This window comes from Mixophyes fleayi, chromosome 12, assembly GCF_038048845.1.
Source record: "Mixophyes fleayi isolate aMixFle1 chromosome 12, aMixFle1.hap1, whole genome shotgun sequence".
Lineage (NCBI taxonomy): Eukaryota > Metazoa > Chordata > Amphibia > Anura > Limnodynastidae > Mixophyes > Mixophyes fleayi.
This window is the reverse complement of record NC_134413.1, coordinates 35648759-35670030: the sequence shown is the minus strand read 5'-3', so window position 1 is coordinate 35670030 and position 21272 is coordinate 35648759. Positions and strand designations below refer to the sequence as shown.

At 38.8% G+C, this 21272-nt stretch overlaps 1 protein-coding gene across 1 annotated transcript in view; it reads left to right on the top strand.

Moving 5' to 3' along the window:
* Nucleotides 1-21272, top strand: part of RYR3 (ryanodine receptor 3) — a 467844-nt gene that overhangs the window by 266809 nt on the left and 179763 nt on the right. The window contains exons 54-60 of the mRNA XM_075193561.1: nucleotides 2569-2658; nucleotides 12323-12469; nucleotides 12623-12685; nucleotides 13296-13371; nucleotides 13861-13984; nucleotides 14149-14264; nucleotides 20189-20256. Of these exons, the coding sequence (XP_075049662.1) occupies nucleotides 2569-2658; nucleotides 12323-12469; nucleotides 12623-12685; nucleotides 13296-13371; nucleotides 13861-13984; nucleotides 14149-14264; nucleotides 20189-20256 (684 nt within the window). The remainder of the gene's footprint in view (nucleotides 1-2568; nucleotides 2659-12322; nucleotides 12470-12622; nucleotides 12686-13295; nucleotides 13372-13860; nucleotides 13985-14148; nucleotides 14265-20188; nucleotides 20257-21272) is intronic.

The window sequence follows — 21272 nt, the reverse complement described above, 5'->3', positions numbered from 1 at the left end:
AATGCCACTGAAAATAACACTTCCAATCTGCACAGCGCATTACTGCAGAGAAAGTATATCCGTTTCTAACTGTCTACATAGTAATAGAAGCACCTCTACCTAACAGCAATCTGCTGCGCAGAGGTGAAAAAGAACATGATGGATAGATTTACTTAAGTATAAACTTTTTTTAATTTCCTGTAAAATGTTCAGCTCAGTAATACACAGTACATACGTATATGTGTACGTGTGTGTGTGCATACTATATATATATATATATATATATATATATATATATATATATATATATACAGTATATATATATATATATATATATATATACAGTATATGCAGCTCTGCATGGATATTAATCGATGAATCTTATAGTTATAAAGATGCTATAGAATATAGTTATTTACCCATAGACTGCTGAATGTCAAGATCTATATTTATCCCCATGGGTTGCAATGTTTTAATCCTGTAGATCCAGGAGGTCTCTTCCTTATTTATTCTCTTCAAAAAATCTCCCCCTCTCCAATGTCTGTGTACCATTTGATTAGCTACAAATTTCAGTCCCTTGGGGTTGCAGTCATGAGCTTCCGCAAAATTGTTGGATACACTATACTCAGGCCCGGCGCTCCCATTAGGCAAGGTTAGGCACTTGCCTAGGGCGCCGGGCTCTGGAGGGCGCCACAGAATACTAAAAGACTTTAAAACTGTGCGGCGACCGCTGACCATACCTGTCACGGCCGCCGCACAGCATTCAGATGCACGGGGAGGGGGGGGAGAAGAGGCTATTTTGTCACCACCGCCGCCTCTCTGCTCCCTCTCCTCCCCTCCACTTACTAGTGTCAGTGAGTGGAGGGGAGGACGGAGCAGAGAGGGGCGGTGATTTTTGCGGGGGGGGGGGGGGGGGGGGGACGGCGATTTTTTAAAAATGCCTAGGGCGCCGTGGACCCTAGCACCGGCCCTGACTATACTGAGTGAAACCCTTCCTTATGTTTCGAATATGTTCTCCAATGCGAATCTTCAGCTTTCTACTTGTTCGTCCAATATATTGGAGTTTACAGGGGCATTCAAAAAAGTTAATGATATTTTGACTGTCACACGACAATACAGACTTGGGCCTAGACTTACTAAGCTGCGGGTTTGAAAAAGTGGGGATGTTGCCTATAGCAACCAATCAGATTCTAGTTGTCATTTTGTAGAAGGTACTAAATAAATGACAGCTAGAATCTGATTGGTTGCTATAGACAACATCCCAACTTTTTCAAACCCGCAGCTTAGTAAATCTAGCCCTTGATGTTGAATTGTTCACCCGTTTGACTTGATCGAATGGTTTCAATACATTTTGTGGATTATACCACAATTTCTTGCAATTGATACAATTGTTGCAATAGTAAAATTCATGCTTGACAGATCTTGCTGTATTTGCCTCCCTTATCCCTTGTATTGGTATATGATTTCTCCTCAGAAGTGTCTGGAGGTTTGGTCCCTTCCTATAAACTACCTTAGGTTTCAAAAATAATAAACTACCCAAGGTATTGTCCTTCTTCCATACATGTCAGTGCTATATCTATAAACCGGTTCTTCATGATTTCGCCCTGTTGTATATAATCATCTAAATTGTTACAATTGCATCTAATTCTAGTAAATTATCCCATGGGAATACATTTAGTTTTAATTATCAGGACTACTGTGCACTGGGATTTTTTCTATACAGGGGAGAAAAGGTAGGTAGGAAGAGAGGGAGATACCTGCAATGAAGATAGGGGCACACAGGAGCAGAGAAAAGAAGCAGATAAGGGAAATATAAGATATAAGGGTAAGATATAAGGAGATATTTTGGAAAGTTGTATTATAACATTACGGAGATATGAGGAAAATTGTAAGCACACAAAGGAGACAGGATGCAGAGTTGGAGGAAAGATAATTGGACAGAGGAGAGGAGGGGTACACAAGGCCATTCATTTCAAAGTTCCATATCAGCATTTCTAAATTTACACTTCGACCACTGTGTGTATATATGTATTTTTATATATATATATATATATATATATATATATATATATATATATATATATATATAATATATACATTCAACCACTGATGCTCCACCCTTACAATGAATACACTTCCTGTTTCATCATCTCTGCAAAGCACTGTGGAGTCAGGGCCTTAGGGGGGATCCTAGAGAAATCCCTACGACTTCCCAAACAGCAAGGTTCCTCCCTAGGCACCTATACCACTGCAAAGAGGAGTGATGAAACACCAAGTGAATGCCCAGTTCTTGTAACAGAGAAGTGCATTAAGTAAGTGTGGGATAGCAAAGCAGATTGGATTATCGAAGTAAAAGGAATTAGGCCGGGGGTGGGGGCTGATCAGTAGAGTTAGATTTCCCATCACCAAACTTAATTACTACAATGTTACCTCCTCCCATTACATAGTTATGTACACTCTCACTTTAATTCTTATGTGTCAGCAGTGTTTCAACTACTAGTTTTGTTTCTCAAATTGAGATTGAGGTTTATCGAATATGTAATTTAGTACATTTTTTGTTTTGTTTTGTTTTCCTTGGTGTTCTTTTAGCTGCACAGTGGATGGAAGTATGGACCTTCCCTGGATGAGAATGCGAAGACCCATCCACTAATGAGACCCTTCAAGACACTGTCTGAAAAGGTGAAAGTGCTTTATTTACCTTTTTATGCCATAACCAGAAAAACTTTTCTAATCCTCCTGGTGAAGTGTTTCATGACATTATCATAATTTTACAAATGTCCAAAATGACATAAGAAACATTTTGTATTTTAACAGAGTCTTTGATTTGTTAGAGTTTACATTTCACTCACTACCACTTTCATTGGTGTGTATGTTGACTGCAGTTTTCAGCATCTGGTCTTATTCTTTATAATGTTCCACAAACATGTCACCTATTGGAAGCCCAGCCCTCACTTAGTCCAGCAGCTCTGCTGGTTGCGTTCTTCATGCATAAAGGCCTAAAGAAACTGTAACGTGTGTGGAATGGAAGTCAGGTTATAAAAGTCAATTAGTCGAAGGTATGGATGAAATATAAATGATGATGATTAAGAGATATTATTAGAAAGTATGCAAAATGCAATAATATTAGATTATGATTTAATGTTTTATAGATAGGTCCATGTTAGTGCTCATTACCCTACACCCTGGACTGAGGGCTCTATGGGTGACTTGCATTTAATCACCTTGCCATCAATAAACTATCCTTGGAAATTTTATTTAGTTTTTGAAATTATGCACCATGATTTATGCAATGCTTTATAGGGAGTATGGATTAGGCTAGATTGGTTATAGCTGGCTGTGTAATCAGCAGTAATTGATGTGTGGTTAGCTACATAAATGATATGTTTGCAGTACAGTGTACATATCTGCCAACGAACCCAATCCATGCCCATTTCATGCAAAGTCACATTCCAATTGCAGTAGGCCACAAAACTTTTGGCCACCAGAACCAAATTACTCATTGATTCCCAGGAGATGAGAGCTCTAAAATTGGAACTCTATCAATGTATTTAAATAGTGAATGTAGCTCCTAAATGGACAGGGGAAGAGGCTGATGTATTTAGTGGCAGAGTTTACTACACACTGCCTGTTCTATCTGCTTGAGCATTTAGCTTCAGTCTCTCACATCTAGCCTCTCACAGTTGTCAGAGCTCACGGATCTGTGACTCTATTCCAATGGGTTGTTGATCCCTAGGGGAGTACATGGGAGGAATAATGCCAAACAAGCAGTGAGTGTACAACCCCCTTAACTGAACCTGATTTATTTTTAATTCTACAATATGCTACTGGCAAAGCAATCTAGGACATTGCATTAGTATTGCATATTACAAATATATTCTTCAGCACTTTACTATTGCACTGGAATCTACAACTGGATTTTGATCTTGGAAATTTAAATTAGGACAGATATATAAAATCAAATTGTACTGCCAGTGTGGGGTCATTAATGCTTCAGGGATTTGTTTTTTAGTTGTTCTAGGATTAAGTAATAGCATGCTGAAATATCTCCAGAATACGCACATATCTCGCAAGACATTTTTATTCATGTATTTATAATTTTTCATAATATTTTGCATTCGCTACTGCAACTCCATTAGTGGGCTTCCCCAAAACAGTCTTTCATCCCCAATTTATTCTGAATCCAGTGGCTAAACTAATTTTCCTCACAAAACATTCTTTTACAGCTGCTCTGCTGTCAGTACCTACATTGGTTGCCTGTACTTTAACAAATTCGATATAAAATACTTCTACAAACATACAAAGCCATTAAAAAACTTCACCAACATACATCTATTCTTTTGTCTGAAAATGTCTCCCAATGCCCCCCAGGGCCACCTTAACCACATTATGGGCCCCCGGGCAATGCAGTGCACCGGGTCCCCTAAATACAAATATATATATTTATATAGTGTGTGTGTGTGTGTGTGTGTGTAGAAAAAATATATATGTGTGTAAAAAAAAGTGAATATATATATATATATATATATATATATATATATATATATATATATATATATATATATATATATATATATATATATATATATTATATAAATGCCTAGTGGCGTGTGTGGGGAAAAAACCAAGCTGCAGCGCCACCTGCTGGGCAGAGTTATACACTGACCTATATATTTCTTGAAGGAGAAGTGACAGTTGGGAGTGGTTGGTGGTTGCCGGGGGTGACAGTGGGGAGTTTTTAACACCTTAAGTAGCTTGATGAAGGATGTGAGGATGTGGCGATGAAGATGAAGGATGAGGTGATGGAGAAAAATGATGAGGTGGTGACATGTGGACAAAACCACGTTAAAAAAGGGCGCTTGCGTCAGGAAGTAACGCTCTTCCCCTGAGGAGGCCTGGGCTAGGCCCAAATGCATGACAAGAACCTTTTTAACACCTTAAGTAGCTTGATTTGACTAGAATGCATGAGTATCATGCACGGGTTAACTTGTGTGTGTGTATATATATATGGGCCCCCATAACTTACCTTAAGTCCGATCCCCTTCTCTTCTTTTTTCCGCGCTGAGTCTCTTCTGCGCTCCTCCATACTGTGCTTGCAGTGAATGTCGGGCTTGCCATCACGCCCAACATTCACTGCGAGCACAGCACGGAAGAGGGGACCAGGGAGGGAGCCGGATCACCAGCTGACTTGACCGCAAGTAAGTATTTTTTTAAAAAAAAAAAATTGCAGGATTTTTTTTTTCAGCGCTGCCTCTGACGGGCCCCCGGGCACCTGCCCATTGTGCCCAATGGAAGAGATGGCCCTGATGCCCCCAACTCCCCACTCTGCCCAAGATATATGCCACTCATCCTTACTCATTATTTGCTTCCTGGTGTACAGGACTCTGAAAGCCCACCTCTTTAGGCAACTTCATAACATTCCAGAATTCAAAGAACCTTCTGAAACCAAGATTGCTGGTTGATTGGATCATAGTCCCACTAGACACATTTCCCCAATACAATCTGTCTGGGTCAATATGCAATATGTGGCACATCATGCATCAAAATGCTTATGTTAGATTGTGAGCAGTGCTCTTTTACTTCTGATTATAGTGCCTAGTCATGTTTTGTTAATGTGTTCCCAATTGTAAATCTCTATAGGATATTATAAATAATAAAATAATTTGTGAAACCTTATTGTTTTAAAACACTGTAGTTTACAATTATGTATGAGGCTCCATTATAACTTCTAGCAGAAACCCTGGCTGCACTGCGGTGTGTAGGTTTGGTATTGATGAGATGTGACAGGTCTTCATGTATTGGGAAAGGTAAAACAGCCACTGTGTAATTCAGCACTTTAGTCAAAGCACTGCATGTGTATGTGTTTTATGTACAAAGGCCTTTGGTTCCCTGGGCAATATTCTTTTTGAGCAGCTTAAGATCAATATAACATGTGCTTGTAGTGTATAGTTGTATTCTATTTGTTCTGTTTTATTATTTTATATCAAAAGGAAATGCAACAGCTAATAGAAATGTAACCCTCTATAAAACAAAAACTGTTTTTTATAACCATTATTAATCCATAACCCATTTGGCAGTTATCCAGACAAGGTTGTCTTTTTTTTATAAGGGGAGTTTTGAGAAACTGCTTTTATTGAAGTTACCATGTTGATGCCTAATGTGACTAACAGAGAGCTGTAAGACTCACGATTGCAAAAAGCAACATGTGTGTAGAGCTGCTTTACACACAGCATCATGTATTGCAGTGAAAAGCTGGTTCTCTTTATCTTCTCTAATGGTTCTTTATCTCCTCTTTATGGTTCTCTAATAGTTCCAGCTGGGAATGACAGTATAGAAGAGCTACAGAGGCGTTGACTTTTAGCCAGGGCACAGATTCCTCATTAACATATAATTGTTTTTATAATTGCTTATCGATGTAGAGGAGGCACAGTGCTGTACTTGTGACTAGCAAATACTGCAATTTACCTCTGAGCCTAAGGACCTTATTGCCGGTTCACTGAACTGACAACATATGCCTGTGTAGCCGCTTCCGGTTCAGCAAGCGGCAAGTAGAGCAGGCTCCAGTGGCATTTTCCATTTATGAACATGTCTAAACAATATGTCCAAAATCAGGAGACCGCTACAAAAATTATTAGCTACTGTCTGCTAAGGCAGCTAAGCCAATAGCTGGCACAAATTATTATATATTATGCTGAGAGATATCTGGTGTCTAGTATACAAATCTAAACCTTGTCTGGTTTCTAGCTATGCCTGGTGCCAAATATACAATGTTGAGTCATATCTTCTGCCATGTATGCCAAGTTAAGCCATATCTGATAACAAGTCTAATATAAAGAGCCACTTTTGTTGCCAAGTATAATATGCTGTCATATCTAGTACCAAGGCTAGCACCACTGTAACATGCATAATATGCAGAGTCATATCTGGTGCCAAATCTAATATGTAAAGCACTATTGTGTGCCAAGCCTAATATGCAAACCTATACCTGGTGCCAACTGTATTCTATACTTGCTACTAGATATGGGTATGCATGTTATAGGTTCTTAAGAAACCTTGCTGACTCTCTTCTCTTCTGCTTAGTAAAGAGAGCACTTCTTTCTGCTGCAGTGGTGGCCAGTCAGAAAATATCTATAAATACAGCAAAGAGCCAACCGTATCTTTCGTGTGTGTGTGAATATACATATACAGATATGATCATCAAATCAATATAGTTCTGCACCGCAGAGGTCTTACCTCGCTGCTGTGTCTAGCGATGGAGTGTTCGAATGGCTACTTATAGTCTCTTCACAGTAGCTCACGCTGCTACTGCATCCACAATTGCTGTGGAGGGAACTGTTGAAGTGGGGATAGAAAAAGTCAGACCCCTCATGTGCCTCATACACGCCCATCAGAGCTCAACACATGCCAGCAGGTCTCACCACATGCCCTTTTCATGCCCATCAGCATCCTCACATACCACAAGATCTCCCCACATGAATATCAACCTCCCTACATGCCGACAGACCTCCACACATTCCATTGGATCTCAAAAAATGCCGTCAAGATCTCCATACATGTTCATTCGTTTTTAACAAGCCATCAGATCTCGCATGCCACTTTCTTACCCCTCACACCTCCCACACTTATTATTATTTATTTATTTATAAGGCGCCACATACTCCATAGCGCTGGATACAGAAGCAAGTAACAAATAGACGAGGTAATACATATAAGTAGCACAGATGAGTGTTAGTAAGGTTACGTGGACTCAAGACACAGAGTGCAGCAAAAGACGTGGCGGAACGTACGAGGGAGTCAGGCAGCAGAACGTGGCACAATAGGTAAAGAGGACCCTGCTTACATTCTAGAGGGGGGGATGGTGAGAGACAGTATGACCAGCTGGGAGAAAATGGACATGGCATGCAAAAAAGAGGAGGTGAAGAACAGAATGGTTAGGAGGTGGTAGGAGAGTGGTCAGGGGAGGAAATATAGATTTGCGTGTCATCAGCATTGAGGTGGTATTGGAGGACAAATGTTTGAATGAGTTCACTGAGAGAGGTGGTGTAGAGAGAGAGAGAGAGGAGCAGAGGGCCAAGGACAGAGCCTTGTGGGACTCCAATAGAAAGGGGAAGAGGAGAGAAGGAATAGTCAGAAGCAGACACGCTAAAAGAGCGACCAGAGAGGCAGGAGGCAAACCAGGATAGAGCTCTTTCACAAAGACCTAGGGAGTGAAGGGTGGTGAGAAGAGAATGATCGATTGTGTTAAAAGCAGCAGAGAGGTCGAGGAGTACGACCACTGGGACCCACATAAAAAGAGGAGGGAGAGCACACTAAACTCTCTCCTCCTCCCCCCCTGATTAGATTATCTGTGACTCCTCTCTGCATTGTACAGAGTAGGTCACATGACATGGAAGTCGGCTGCTCCCGGTCAGTTTTAAGAAACTGGAAGCAGCTGACTGGGGTTCAATCTGCCTCATGCCTGAGCCCAGAGCACCATGCTGCAGTAATGCTCCTGGCTGGGAGCCACATTTTAAAGCACAGAGAGCTGTAGTTTGGTCACTGCTGTTCTACTGGGTCTAACTTTCTATCCTGCACTGAACTCCAGCAGCCAATTAGAGTTCAGCTTAGTAGAGGAATCCGAACAACTGTCAGCTAGTGATCGTGATAGTACTGGAGATAACTGTTTGGATGGGAGCAAGGAGGGAGTGTGAGTAAAGGGTCTCAATAGAATATTATAATAGAACATGCTCTTTCAATGAATGCAATATGTTCAAGAGCAAAGCAACCACTGAAGACACAACACCTTACTCCTTAGCAAAAAAAAAATAGACGACTATTAGTGATGTTTGAATTAAAAACAAACCTATTTTAGAATCCCTGTGCCCAATAACTAGGAATCTAAGCAGTTACTGAGTTGTGAATAAATGCTTTACATTAACTGGCAAAACAATAGAAAATAATAACCTATCCTTTTTAACATTAATTGGATACCTACAAGTTCAGCAACATTTCCATTTGTGTAGGATATAATGCTGAAAGCTGTGGTACCAAATACATCATGTCACTTGTGGTGTTCAAGAAAATGTCAGGTGATAATCCCTACCCAATCAGTGGTCAAGACGATAATGGGATATTTGGGGCAGAAGATGAAACGTTTTTGATTTTCAAGATGATGTCAAGAAAGGTAGAATGCAAAGAATCAAAAGTGGTTAAGGCGTTGTTCAATTCACCTCATAAATTATTGCTTAGAATTGTGGGAGGTGGTAAAACTGTAGCTTTGAGTGGAGTAGTTGTAGGAAGACAGAAAAACACCAGTTGGATGTATGCAAAAGAAAACCAGCGCAAAATATACACCAGGAAAGTAAAAAATATATACAAAAAATTCTGTGGAAGAAACAAATCGGCATATATAAAAATCAATTTATTAATGAAATCAGAAGTACATGATTCTAAACAAATAAAATAATAAAAATTAAAAACAAATGGACATTAGGGAGAAACATGTATATCCCATATGAATCATGTATTAGCAACCCAATATAGTATAAATGGGGTGCATGCTTAATTGGAAATCCTTGAAATAATTCAGAAGTTAGATGTAGCCAATTGATAAATGTCACATAACATTCGGGATCCAGACCATAAAAACCACGTCAGTACAGATGATAAATTTAGGGAGTAAATTCCCAATTTAATCAAAGATTATAGACCAGATTCAATATAAGCTTCTATGAACATATACACCAGCAACGCTGCACTTTTGTATGCAGTGAAATGAAAACTCATGGACAGTGGATGTAGACCATGTCAATGCTCTGATGTTGCGGCAGTACCGTGACTTGTGGGTGCGCACCTGTAAGCTGGCTGTGTGGAAACACTGAAAAGACTTGCAAGTTCCTTAATGGTAAGTTTCTATCAAAGCATACAAATGCGGAGAAAGGCAGGCGTAGGGTCTATCGAATCTCCCGTGGAATGAAGAGGACTTAGTGACGCGTTTCGTCTGATCAAACAGACTTTCTCAAAAAAACCTTCCCCGTATGCAGCTGCAGCTATCCCAGGTCATTGTATTGCAATATTATAGCGCCTAATTTATCTTTTTAGTTGCATGTATGCGCCTCAGTTTGTATAGCTGTGTGTTTGGCACCAGTGTCTTCCTGCACTAGTTTGCCAGGTACCACACATCACTACTCTTTGCTGCTGTGAAGGTTTAGCTGATTGGATTGTCTACTTGTTGGCCTAGCCCATCCCACTTCAAAGTTACCTACGCTGGGACTTGCAGGATTTGACTTAGTAGAAATACTCGTTGCTCCTGTTAACATACTAACGCTTTGATTGGCTATAGGTGGCTATAGCCCAGTCAATCTCCTACTTGTGCTTGTGTACCCAGTTTTGAAAAATTTATATGATAGGTGCTATGACACCAGTTAAACGAACTTAGAAAGAATAAAAGTTTGACAGTTGTCAAGTTAAGAGTTGGTTGGAAAGAAAGGAAGAGGTGAGTATTAGCAGTCTAGAGGGGTTTAAGAATATAGATCTCTCTATCTTCTACATCTGAATACTGCATAATACTCTGAAGATTTTTAGGAGAGGAAGAAATACATAATAAATAAGCAGTAGAGAAATTAGTATTTTTTTCTGATAAAAATAAGTCAATTACTGGCAGAAGGAATTTAATTCAAATCTAGCTTTTGGCAGTTTGACGGCTTTTACTACTTTTGTTCAGATAACTTAAGTGCACGTGGACAATTGTATAAAATAAGGGATTTACAAATGAATTGAAAGAATTGGCTGTTAGTGGAAAATGTACAACCATCACATTGGTTGATCAGGTAGATAAGCTTGTGAGAGCCATGCCTCATCTCTGTAAAATCAATCTGACAAAGGAGTTCTTTCATAAAGCCTTGTCTATTGTGATTGACTGCTGCCATAAGAAAGTTACAGCTAATTACTAGCATCCTCATTTATTCTTTGTTTGTACCAATGGACAGACAAGGCCATAAAAACAGGGAAATGTTCTAGGTAATTCCAAGATTAATAGGGAAAACGTCTCAAGCAAAGGCCAGTTGAGAAGCACGGGAGATTAACTTGGGAGGTGTGAATCAGAAAGGCCAAATAAACAAGCTGTTACAGCAATTAGCCTAGGCAAGGATGATTTGGGAATAGTTTCGTGAGTATAAATGAAAGAAGAACATGAGCATGTCGCAGGTCCTGTTTTATCTTGACACAAACTGACCGTTCATTGCGAAATTATTAGTACACTGAGTTGTGCTACAACTGATAATCACACATTTAATTTTCAGAACCTTGGTACCAGGAAAAATAAAAATGATTAGTGTTATGTGACTTTACATTTCAAATATACTGGGTTATTATTAGTTTTTCAATTTGCTATGATGTGTGTAAAAACACAAACAAACAACTAATAGCTCAGTGTACTCTCAAATATTAGGGATTCTAGGATGGCAAGTGTATTATGTGCATATTGGCTCTCTTTTTGTTGTTTATTGTATTTATGCATACATGTGTGTATTTACCTGTTCAGTGGACTGTGGTACTGCTCTTTTGTCTATATTAGTGATGGGCAAACTTTTTCAGGAGCGGGCCAAATAAAAAGAAAAACTTTAGGCGGGCCAATATAATTTATTAAAAAACTCAAATATCGAAATATATAATACAAATTTTTTGAATGAGACGGGAGGGTGTTATATAGCAGTGTTACCTCTATAAGTGCATCGATCGTACAGACACAGCACTTATTTTAGCAGGTTGTTGCAGATCTGTCTTTCTGGTGAGCCACTAACTGGCAACACAGCAGCCAATCGAAATCCGCCTTCGTATATATGGCCCAGCCCATCTCTTCTCACATGACTTTCAGCCATTAGGGGGCAGGCAGGTGTTTGAGTGATTGACATACGAAGTGTCCTTTTAGGAAGGAGGATGAAGTGTAACGGAGGAAATAGGAAGGCATAAAAATGAACGTTCTGACACACAGGGTCGGCCCTAATAATTTTATGCATATTTGAATGAAATTTTTTAAAATGTTGGCGGGCCGGATAAAACCTCTAAGTGGGCCGGATCTGGCCCCCGAACCGTAGTTTGCCCATCACTGGTCTATATGATTGACCCTCTTTAGTTGTGAGTGTACCAGAATTGTTTTGGGAAATTACATTATAACTAGCACACATTATTTTAGTTATTGCTATTGCATGATTCACATGAGTAATCCTACTGCACAATGACATGTTCTAGCTTTAACCTTCCAAGCACCATGGTAGAATGCAGTGACTGTTTATAGAACCATTGTACTACCATGGTGCTATCTGACAGGTCCAGAGACCTAGTCATAAATCATATTTGTCTTTAATAGGAGAAAGAAATATATCGCTGGCCTGTAAGAGAGTCTGTGAAAACAATGTTGGCAATGGGCTGGAGTGTGGAAAGAACTAAAGAAGGTGAAGCTCTAGCACTACATCGGGAAAACGAAAAGATGCGCAGCATATCCCAAACTAACCAGGTAAAACACCAGAATTATGTGAATCTATACAGTGGAACAGAACATTATCTGATGCTTGTATCTAGAAGGAAGTAAACCATAGACGAGAAGCTCAATGAATAATGCAGTCACTTTTTTCTAGATCTGTGATTATGGTTAATTTGTATTCTACAGGGAAATGGATATAGTCCTACCCCTATTGATCTGAGCAATGTTGTCCTCTCCAGAGAGCTTCAGGTTTGTATTTTCATGTTATCTATGTTTTACGTAATATATAAAATATTGATGAGCACTTCAATGTGCTTATAATTGTCCTGGGGATTAATTGCATAAACGTAAGTAGTTGTCACAAATCTCATGCCTCAGTGCCACAGACATTTGTAAAGTATGCTCTTTCATGCTGTGAAGCATGTGTCTGATCCTCTAGAAGTAGAGCGTACTTCTGGATGATAGTCCCAGAATAAGAAAGGGCTTCTTTCTTGGGCCATTTATTGTCAGTAGTTTGTATTTTGAGCACCAACTGGGAGACAAAACTATGCTTCCAACCTAATAAGGCAACATTTCTCACTTTGCTTGAAGTTGAAAATGAATTTCTGATTTTTGGAATGACTCATACTCAGAGGACTATTTATCAAAATTCCTCACATTGTATGGGAAATGAAAAGCAAAAAAAAAAAAGAAAATAAAGTTGCAAATCAAAATTGATCATCACTTAACTGGCACTATATTTTGCAGGTAAAAGAACTGAGTAGACAGTTGAGTTGTCAATAGTACTAAGCATTTTCATCACTAAACACAGATCAAGAGGTAAATCTTTATGGTCTTTTTCCATTATGGTTTTGTTCAGGGGATGGTGGAAGTAATGGCAGAAAATTACCACAATATCTGGGCCAAAAAAAAGAAGACAGAGTTGGAGACCAAAGGTGAGAGAAATAGGGGTTGGTGTCAATTTACCTGTTATGTAACCTGCATTACTTAATCAGTCTGGGATATTGAACAACACACAGTTACTATTGTCCTTACAGTGTGGAAAGCAAGAAAAATCTTTCTTAGTAGTAATATATTGAATTTGATAGTTAACCCATTGTATCTTTACTTGCACCAGGTGGAATAAATGACCCATATACTAAATACCCTCTTAGCCCAAAAATAGTTCACTGAAGACCCCCACCATTCACTATACTTAGCAGGGTCCTCTGCAGTAACACATAGCTGGGGCCGCTGCCAATCACCCGCTGTGCTGCTGTGATCTTCGTAGCCAGATAGGTCTGGCGCAGCAGCTGTAATTGAAAGTCAGATTTAATTAGCCGCGATGTTCCTGCACGCAACACCAGGAGAATTTTGTACAGGAGATATTTAAGTAGAAAACATTAGGCCTGTTCAGCAAATAAAATTAATGTTTTCCTCTGCAGGTGCAGGAAGCCACCCACTATTGGTGCCATATGACACCTTAACAGCAAAAGAAAAAGCTCGGGATCGTGAGAAGGCTCAAGAACTTTTCAAATTTCTTCAAGTGAATGGTTATGCTATATCAAGGTACATACATTTTAACACGTTATGCTGACAAGTAAGTTATGTGTGAAATTGTCAATGAAAATGTAAAAAAAAAAAATCTATTGTTTTATTCTAAATTTATGGTTTTCAAATGACCTATTCCTTTTGTCTATGAAAATTAAAAGAACATTATGTTTATTTTTTAGGGGATTAAAGGATATGGAGCTAGATGCGTCTTCCATGGAGAAGAGATTTGCCTTTAAGTTTTTGAAGAAAGTTCTGCATTATGTTGATTCTGCACAGGAATTTATTGCACATTTAGGTAACAAACCATTTAGAATAAATAACGCTGCATGCCCAGTGATTCTATACGGGTACATTTATCATGCCTGTCATGTAATGGGAATAATAATCGTAGCAAAGTAAGATACACTATACGTATTTTCAGCAAAGGCTTCTATGCACTTGTTTCTTGTCTTGAATTCTTTTTTTATTTTTAAGGTTTTACTTATTCCAAGGCTGACAAGTCAACAAAATTACAATATTTTGACAGCTGTAATGAAAGTAAACAAGTGGTCTAGATACATTAAGTAGATGGTGAAATACAAAATTTGAGTGCACTGTTAGGACCCTCAGCCAGAGTTTTTCTAGGATGGGGGAACGGAGGAGGGAAAGGAAAGAAGGGGACGTCTGTTGTGCATGAGATGGCACGATGAGTGGATCCGTTATGGCGTAATTGGTTGCTGTACCTTGAAGTGAGTGGCCAAGGCTCCCACACTTTACAGATGTTTATTATTAACAATATGGCAAAATATCAGGTATCCCATTCCATACGTTTACCATATTATTATTATTGTTATAAACCACTGATATATAACGCAGCACTGTACATCGAGGGGATCATGATAATAAAAAACATAGAATAACCTGAAACAAAAGGTAAAGATGGCTTTGTCCAGCTTACATTTTGGAACAGCTGATACATAAGGAAGTAGAATAACAATGGTACAGCTGGGTGGGAAAGTGTATGTGTATGAGAAGTGTTCTGCTAAACAAATTTCAAGACTTGTGTCACACTATGGTATTTTTTAGAATTTGGGATATGCAGTGCCCCCACCTTGTGTGAATCACTGTGAGAACTGCAGTCTAATTCTTGGGTGTGTTTTTTGCCCAAATAAAGGAGGAAGCAATGTGCTGAATGAAGTTGTATTTGTACTGGGACATTCTGAAAAAACGATAGTGATTCTGATAGAATCAGCAAAGAAAAAGATTTGTTTTATCCTATCCAAAAGGATAGATAATACTGGGCGCCTTTGTGGAATCCCAATAGGGGTATTAATTTATAATTTATTATCATAGTTTCAACAAATCAAAATATATATAAAACAGTTCTAAAATAGCCACAAATCAATAAACTTTGTTCTAGGGAAGTGTTGTGTATCAATCCCTAAATACAAAAGAAAAGAGCAAAACTCTCATACCACCTCAGATCCAAATGATATCATATAAATCAGTTCATTGAAAACATAGTGAATATAACAGATTATGGCACTAAATTTTAAACCTAATAAATATATATGTGTGTGTGTGTATGTATGTATGTATGTATGTATGTGCATGGTCTCTCATCAAAGTACTAACCAGGCCCAAACCTGCATAGCTTCCAAGAACAGATGCAATTAGATTTGCTCAATAAGAATACAAAGTGATAAGATTTAAGATTAAATAGTCCAACAGAATTGCAATTAATAAGGACCCAATTAGCTCATCCTACAGTGCACTTGTAGAAAGACGCTTCCATCTATGTAGTTTACATTTGCTGTCTCCAAACGATAGTGGACACACAGTCAAAAAAAAAGGGGATAATATAGTCACTCTTATGTCTCCACTTTCTATGGGAGCTAATCCATTACTACCAGAAACAACTATTTTGCTTCCTGAGGAAAAAATTGACAGTGGGACCTGACAGGCTGTGACGGTTCCCCGCTGGTTGCAGCACGCCTCCGATCCCTCACCACACTTTGACGGTTACCTTGCGATTTATTGTACTCACACATAAAAGTCGTTGTTCCCAATTTCAGAATCGGATTAGTCAAGTACACAGTTTAGATTTTTGCAGATTTCATCATCATCATTTATTTATATAGCGCCAACATATTCCGTAGCGCTTTACAATTGGGGACAAACATAATAAACTAATAAACAAACTGGGTAAAGCAGACAAAGAGGTGAAAAGGCCCTGCTCGCAAGCTTACAATCTATTGGACAATGGGAGGTTGACACATGAGGTTAAGTCTACATTTTGCATTTTGGCCCAGCCAGGCTGCAAAGGTAAAAGTGACTCATAAGCTAAATAATCCCGTCACACAACAATGTTGGTCAGGGGGTAGTTGTCTTGTGTAAAATTGTGTAACAGGCGGTAATAGGCTAAGGTAGTGAGGTTAAGAGGGTGGTTGAGGAATATTATAAGCTTGTCTGAAGAGGTAGATTTTCAGAGAACGCTTGAAAGTGTGTAGACCAGAGGAGAGTCTTATTGTGCGAGGGAGAGAATTTCATAGAGTGGGTGCAGCCCGAAAAAAGTCCTGTAACCGGGAATGGGAGGATGTAATGAGGGTGGATGAGAGACGCAGATCTTGTGTAGAACGGAGTTGCCGAGTTGGGTGATATTTTGAGACAAGAGAGGAGATGTATGTTGGTGCAGCTTTGTTGATGGCCTTGTAGGTTAGTAAAAGTATTTTATAATGGATTTGGTAGAAAACAGGCAGCCAGTGTAGAGACATACAGAGTGATTCAACAGAGGAATAACGATTTGCAAGGAAAACCAGTCTTGCCGCAGCGTGCAAAATAGATTGTAGGGATTTGAGTCTGTTTTTGTCAAGACCAGTAAGGAGGGAATTGCAATAGTCAATGCGGGAGATAAGTGCATGAATTAAGGATTTTGCAGTGTCTTGCGAGAGATATGTGCGAATTCTGGAAATATTCTTTAGATGTATGTAGCATACATCTTCCAGTTGTTGTGCCAGAGTGTTATGATGGTCCTTATATTTGCAATAAAATAGTAAGAACTTGTGCGTTTCTCCACTTGCAGTGTGGTTTCCTCAAAGAAACACTAATAAATGTAAAATTGAAGCCCATAGTGAATAATATGCAAGTTATGAAGAGGCATGAGATTGTGATCAAACACTTTTTCAATGTTGAGCGCTAGTACTAGAGAGGGGGATTTTTGATCATGCATAGCATGGATCAGATTTATTGTCCATTGTGTGTTGTCAGAAGCTTATCGATGAATGAAGGAGGGCAATATTAAATTCAAGCAAATATCTAATACTTTGGCATAAATTTTAAGATTGACATTTAGTTGTAAGATGGGTCTATAATTTGAACATAGAGTGGGGTCTTTACCTGGTTCTCCAACCAGTCTGGAAAGAAATTGTTTCCCTAGCCTCAGGTGTCATCAGTTTGCAGATTCTGCATAACCCCAAGCATATCATCCTCGTTCTACATATCCCAGACTTTCCCAAACACTCCCTTAAAATACACTGTCGCACCATGCGTGCTGCAACATGTCAAATAGCAACCTCATGGGAAAAACCCCATTCCCTTACCATTATCTCGGTCTGCAAGCGAGTATCAAATGGAACACATAACAAGTATTCTGAGGAACACCTCTGCATCTTTCAACAAAATATTGGCTCCTTGGACCTACTTTCATGGTTAACCTTTGCTTAATATCTAATCCAATAATTGGTCATTGTTTTGTTTTGATCCAGTTACCTCTACACCCTAATGACTTCCATTTTAGCTCTCATCCATGATGTTCTACTCTCCTCCATTCTTCCCTTTATCATCTCCCTAAATCCACCTTTTGTCCCCCCATCTATGTTTCTCTGATATTATTTGCGTCACCAGTTACATAGTTTGTGTTTGGTTACAAGCTGGATTGCCTGTACAATTACATCTTGCTACTCCTTTTATACCATTGTAACCTTGTTATGTATTATTCCTGATGTATTCAATAGTATTGTAAAAGAGTCTATGCTATAATTTCCCTCTTATGACACACCTACTTCGGTTCTTTAAACCTAATTTGCTGTAATATATATATATATATATATATATATATATATATATATATATATATATATATATATAATCTCCTGTATAAATACATTATAAGTTCATAACCATAATGCAGATATATATGTGTGAAAAATAATCTTTATTTGTACAATAATGCAATAGCATAATTTCAATAACATAATGTTACACATGATACATATAATGGATGCCATTCTGTGTGTAGGTACAATATCTTATTATTTTTTTTGCTAATTATGTATATGTGACTACAGGTATGTGAGTGTATATGTATCTCAGAATTCATTACAATTCACATGTTGACTGCTTTATCTCCATCATAATCCTAATTGCACTATAGATCTACATATCACTGTTCCAGTACATATACTCATAATGAAACTACTTCTTACAATCATCATCATCATCGATTTATATAGCGCTACTAATTCCACAGCGCTGTACAGAGAACTCACTCACATCTGTCCCTGCCCCTTAGGAGCTTACAGTCTAAATTCCCTAACATACACACACACAGACATAGAGAGACTAGGGTCAATTTGATAGCAGCCAATTAACCTACTAGTATGTTTTTGGAGTTTGGGAGAAAACCCGGAGCACCAGGAGGAACCCACGCAAACACGGGGAGAATATACAAACTCCACACAGATAAGGCCATGGTCGGGAATCAAACTCATGACCCTAGTGCAGAAGGCAGAAGTGCTAACCACTAAGCCACAATGCAAAGTCACCACCCAAAATTTCTGACTTAGCAATGCTTTGTAACAAGCATATGTTAGCTCCATAGTTGCCTACTCTACCGGAATTTCCGGGAGACTCTCAGGAGAGCAGGGCAACCTCCTGCTTTCTAAAAACATCCATATTAAAGTGGTGGGGGATGGGATTTTGTGGCCCGACCCCCTGCTGTAATTGGACAACAACAGTGATGCTCATTTAGGGGCGGGGCCTAATGATACAACCCCCATCGGCCCCACCCCCAACACGGCCACCTCCCCCGATCTCCCGGACCACCTCTTGCCAAAGTTGGCAAGTATGGTTAGCTCAAAGGCCTAATTTAATACCAATACAACCTTTAGCAACAGGCCCTTAACTTATTACAACCGGTATTAGCCAGTCTACCACAAATATCTCTCTATTCAGCAGTTATCACACAATGTCCACTAATATCCCTTTAGTCTCACTGGTTAACGCAAAACCACATGGCGGCCATTACACATGGGAGGGGTTGAGAGCCAGCAAGGCAGAGTACAAAATACAGTGTGTATCTTTATCTAGCAGATATCTACAAACTATATTAACCTAAACAGTTACACAATGGAGTAAAATGCAATGCAACTATATTTCCCAAGTAAGTATTCACAAACTTATATCTTCCTAAATAACAATATCTTTTACTATTCACTTATACACGTACACTTCTTAAAAGCTATAACACATGGTCTGTGATTCTATAACAAAGCTTACAACACGGATATTTCTCCCACAATAATATCTTCGCTAACTTCCAATAATATCATTTAACAATAATCATAAACAATGTAAATACATCTACAGTATTTTTAAAATCTTCCTATTGCAGCTCATAGAGTCATGTGACATGGGGTAGGAGGAGGGCGTGGTGACATTTTCACGTCACCATAGCCCCACCCCCACTATAATAAACAGCAAAACACGGCATCGCACATGAAAAAGCAGTCAGTATTTAACAAAATCCTAATTTGCACCCCTTGCATTGTAACATGGCTTTGTCCAGGAGACTGAAATAAGAAGCTTCTCAAGTTAAGATCCTTAATGAATCAGGCCCTAGATTATTTTGAGTGCTTATAATCATGTTTTATTGAATGTTCCTTAAGAAATGCCTCTTATTGTATGTAGATGGCCTTACATATAAATTATAGTATCCCTTTTTTACTGAATTTTCTTTTATGTTATTAAAACTGTTGTAGAAAAAATATAATCCGTTCCTATACATCTAGGGTTACATTAACCTTATTTCCAATTATATGGGTTCTATATAGTCCAGTCCCTTGATTATCTCTCATAACAAATTGACTGGACTTCAACAAATTAGACAGCTTTCAACACCTCAAATATTTCAAAGGAGGATCACCTAAAATATATCTCTCTGACATTATTATATCTCTACAGAGGCTGTTGTCGGCAGTGCTAAAACTGAGAAGTCACCACACGAGCAAGAAATCAAGTTTTTTGCCAAAGTAAGTTGCATATAACTTTCTTCTTTTACCTCCATCTCTTACAAAACCTCTGCTGTATGAGATGTGTGTCCACATACTTGGATATCTCAGTTATTGCTCTAGGTGAATTTATAAGATGTATAGAATACTAATCTCTCACTTTCCCTTAGCCTCAGTAGCAGAATTGTATGACATGCTTCAATAATTTCCTTAATCACAATAGTATTTTTGTATTTGTCTAAACATTTTTTAGTAATGTATAAAGCTGCTTCTATATCTATTTGAAAGTTGTAGGTGGTCCACCATGCCAGTGTTTATTCTTTGTCCCACGGTCTCTTTACCTGCTCCCAAAGCACTGCTGTTTTATTCACGTGTGATAATCCCCTCACAGTACACCCCTTTTAGTGCCATACCAAGTGGCTGGGGCAGGTCTGATGTCATTGCTGTCCAGAACATGTGGTTTTAAAATATGACATGGGATATGCAAAGGAAGGTTTGCTTACAGTCTGAACAGAGGCGTAAAGTAAAACAATGTCTATGGTATACATTCTTCTCTGATAGGAAAAATGAAGCCAATTTAATTTCTGAGAGTAAAGATCCTTTCTGGTATTCCTCTCACCCATTTGTCCCCACTCCAGTCGGCTCTTAATAACAAGCTAGACTGACCTTCCTCCATAATGGCAGCACCACTCTGCAAATCCCTACATTGGCTCCCCATACCTAGAATCCAATTACCCACCCTCACTTACAAAGTCCTTAACAACCACTCCATATATCCATATATCTCAAACCACATTTCAAAATTATCTCACGCATGCCCTGCGAGATCTTCCTTGAACCTGGGCCACCCCTACTCTGATTAAGAACCTCCAATTCCCACCGTCAAGACTTCTCCTGTGCCACTATCAACTTATGTTATTTTCTACCACCTCTTTATTAGAACCTACCCTACTCCTTCTTATACTACTCAAACTGATACATTCGCCATTGTCCCAGACTCCACTCAAAGCCACACTCGCTCTTCGTGTCTCTGCTCT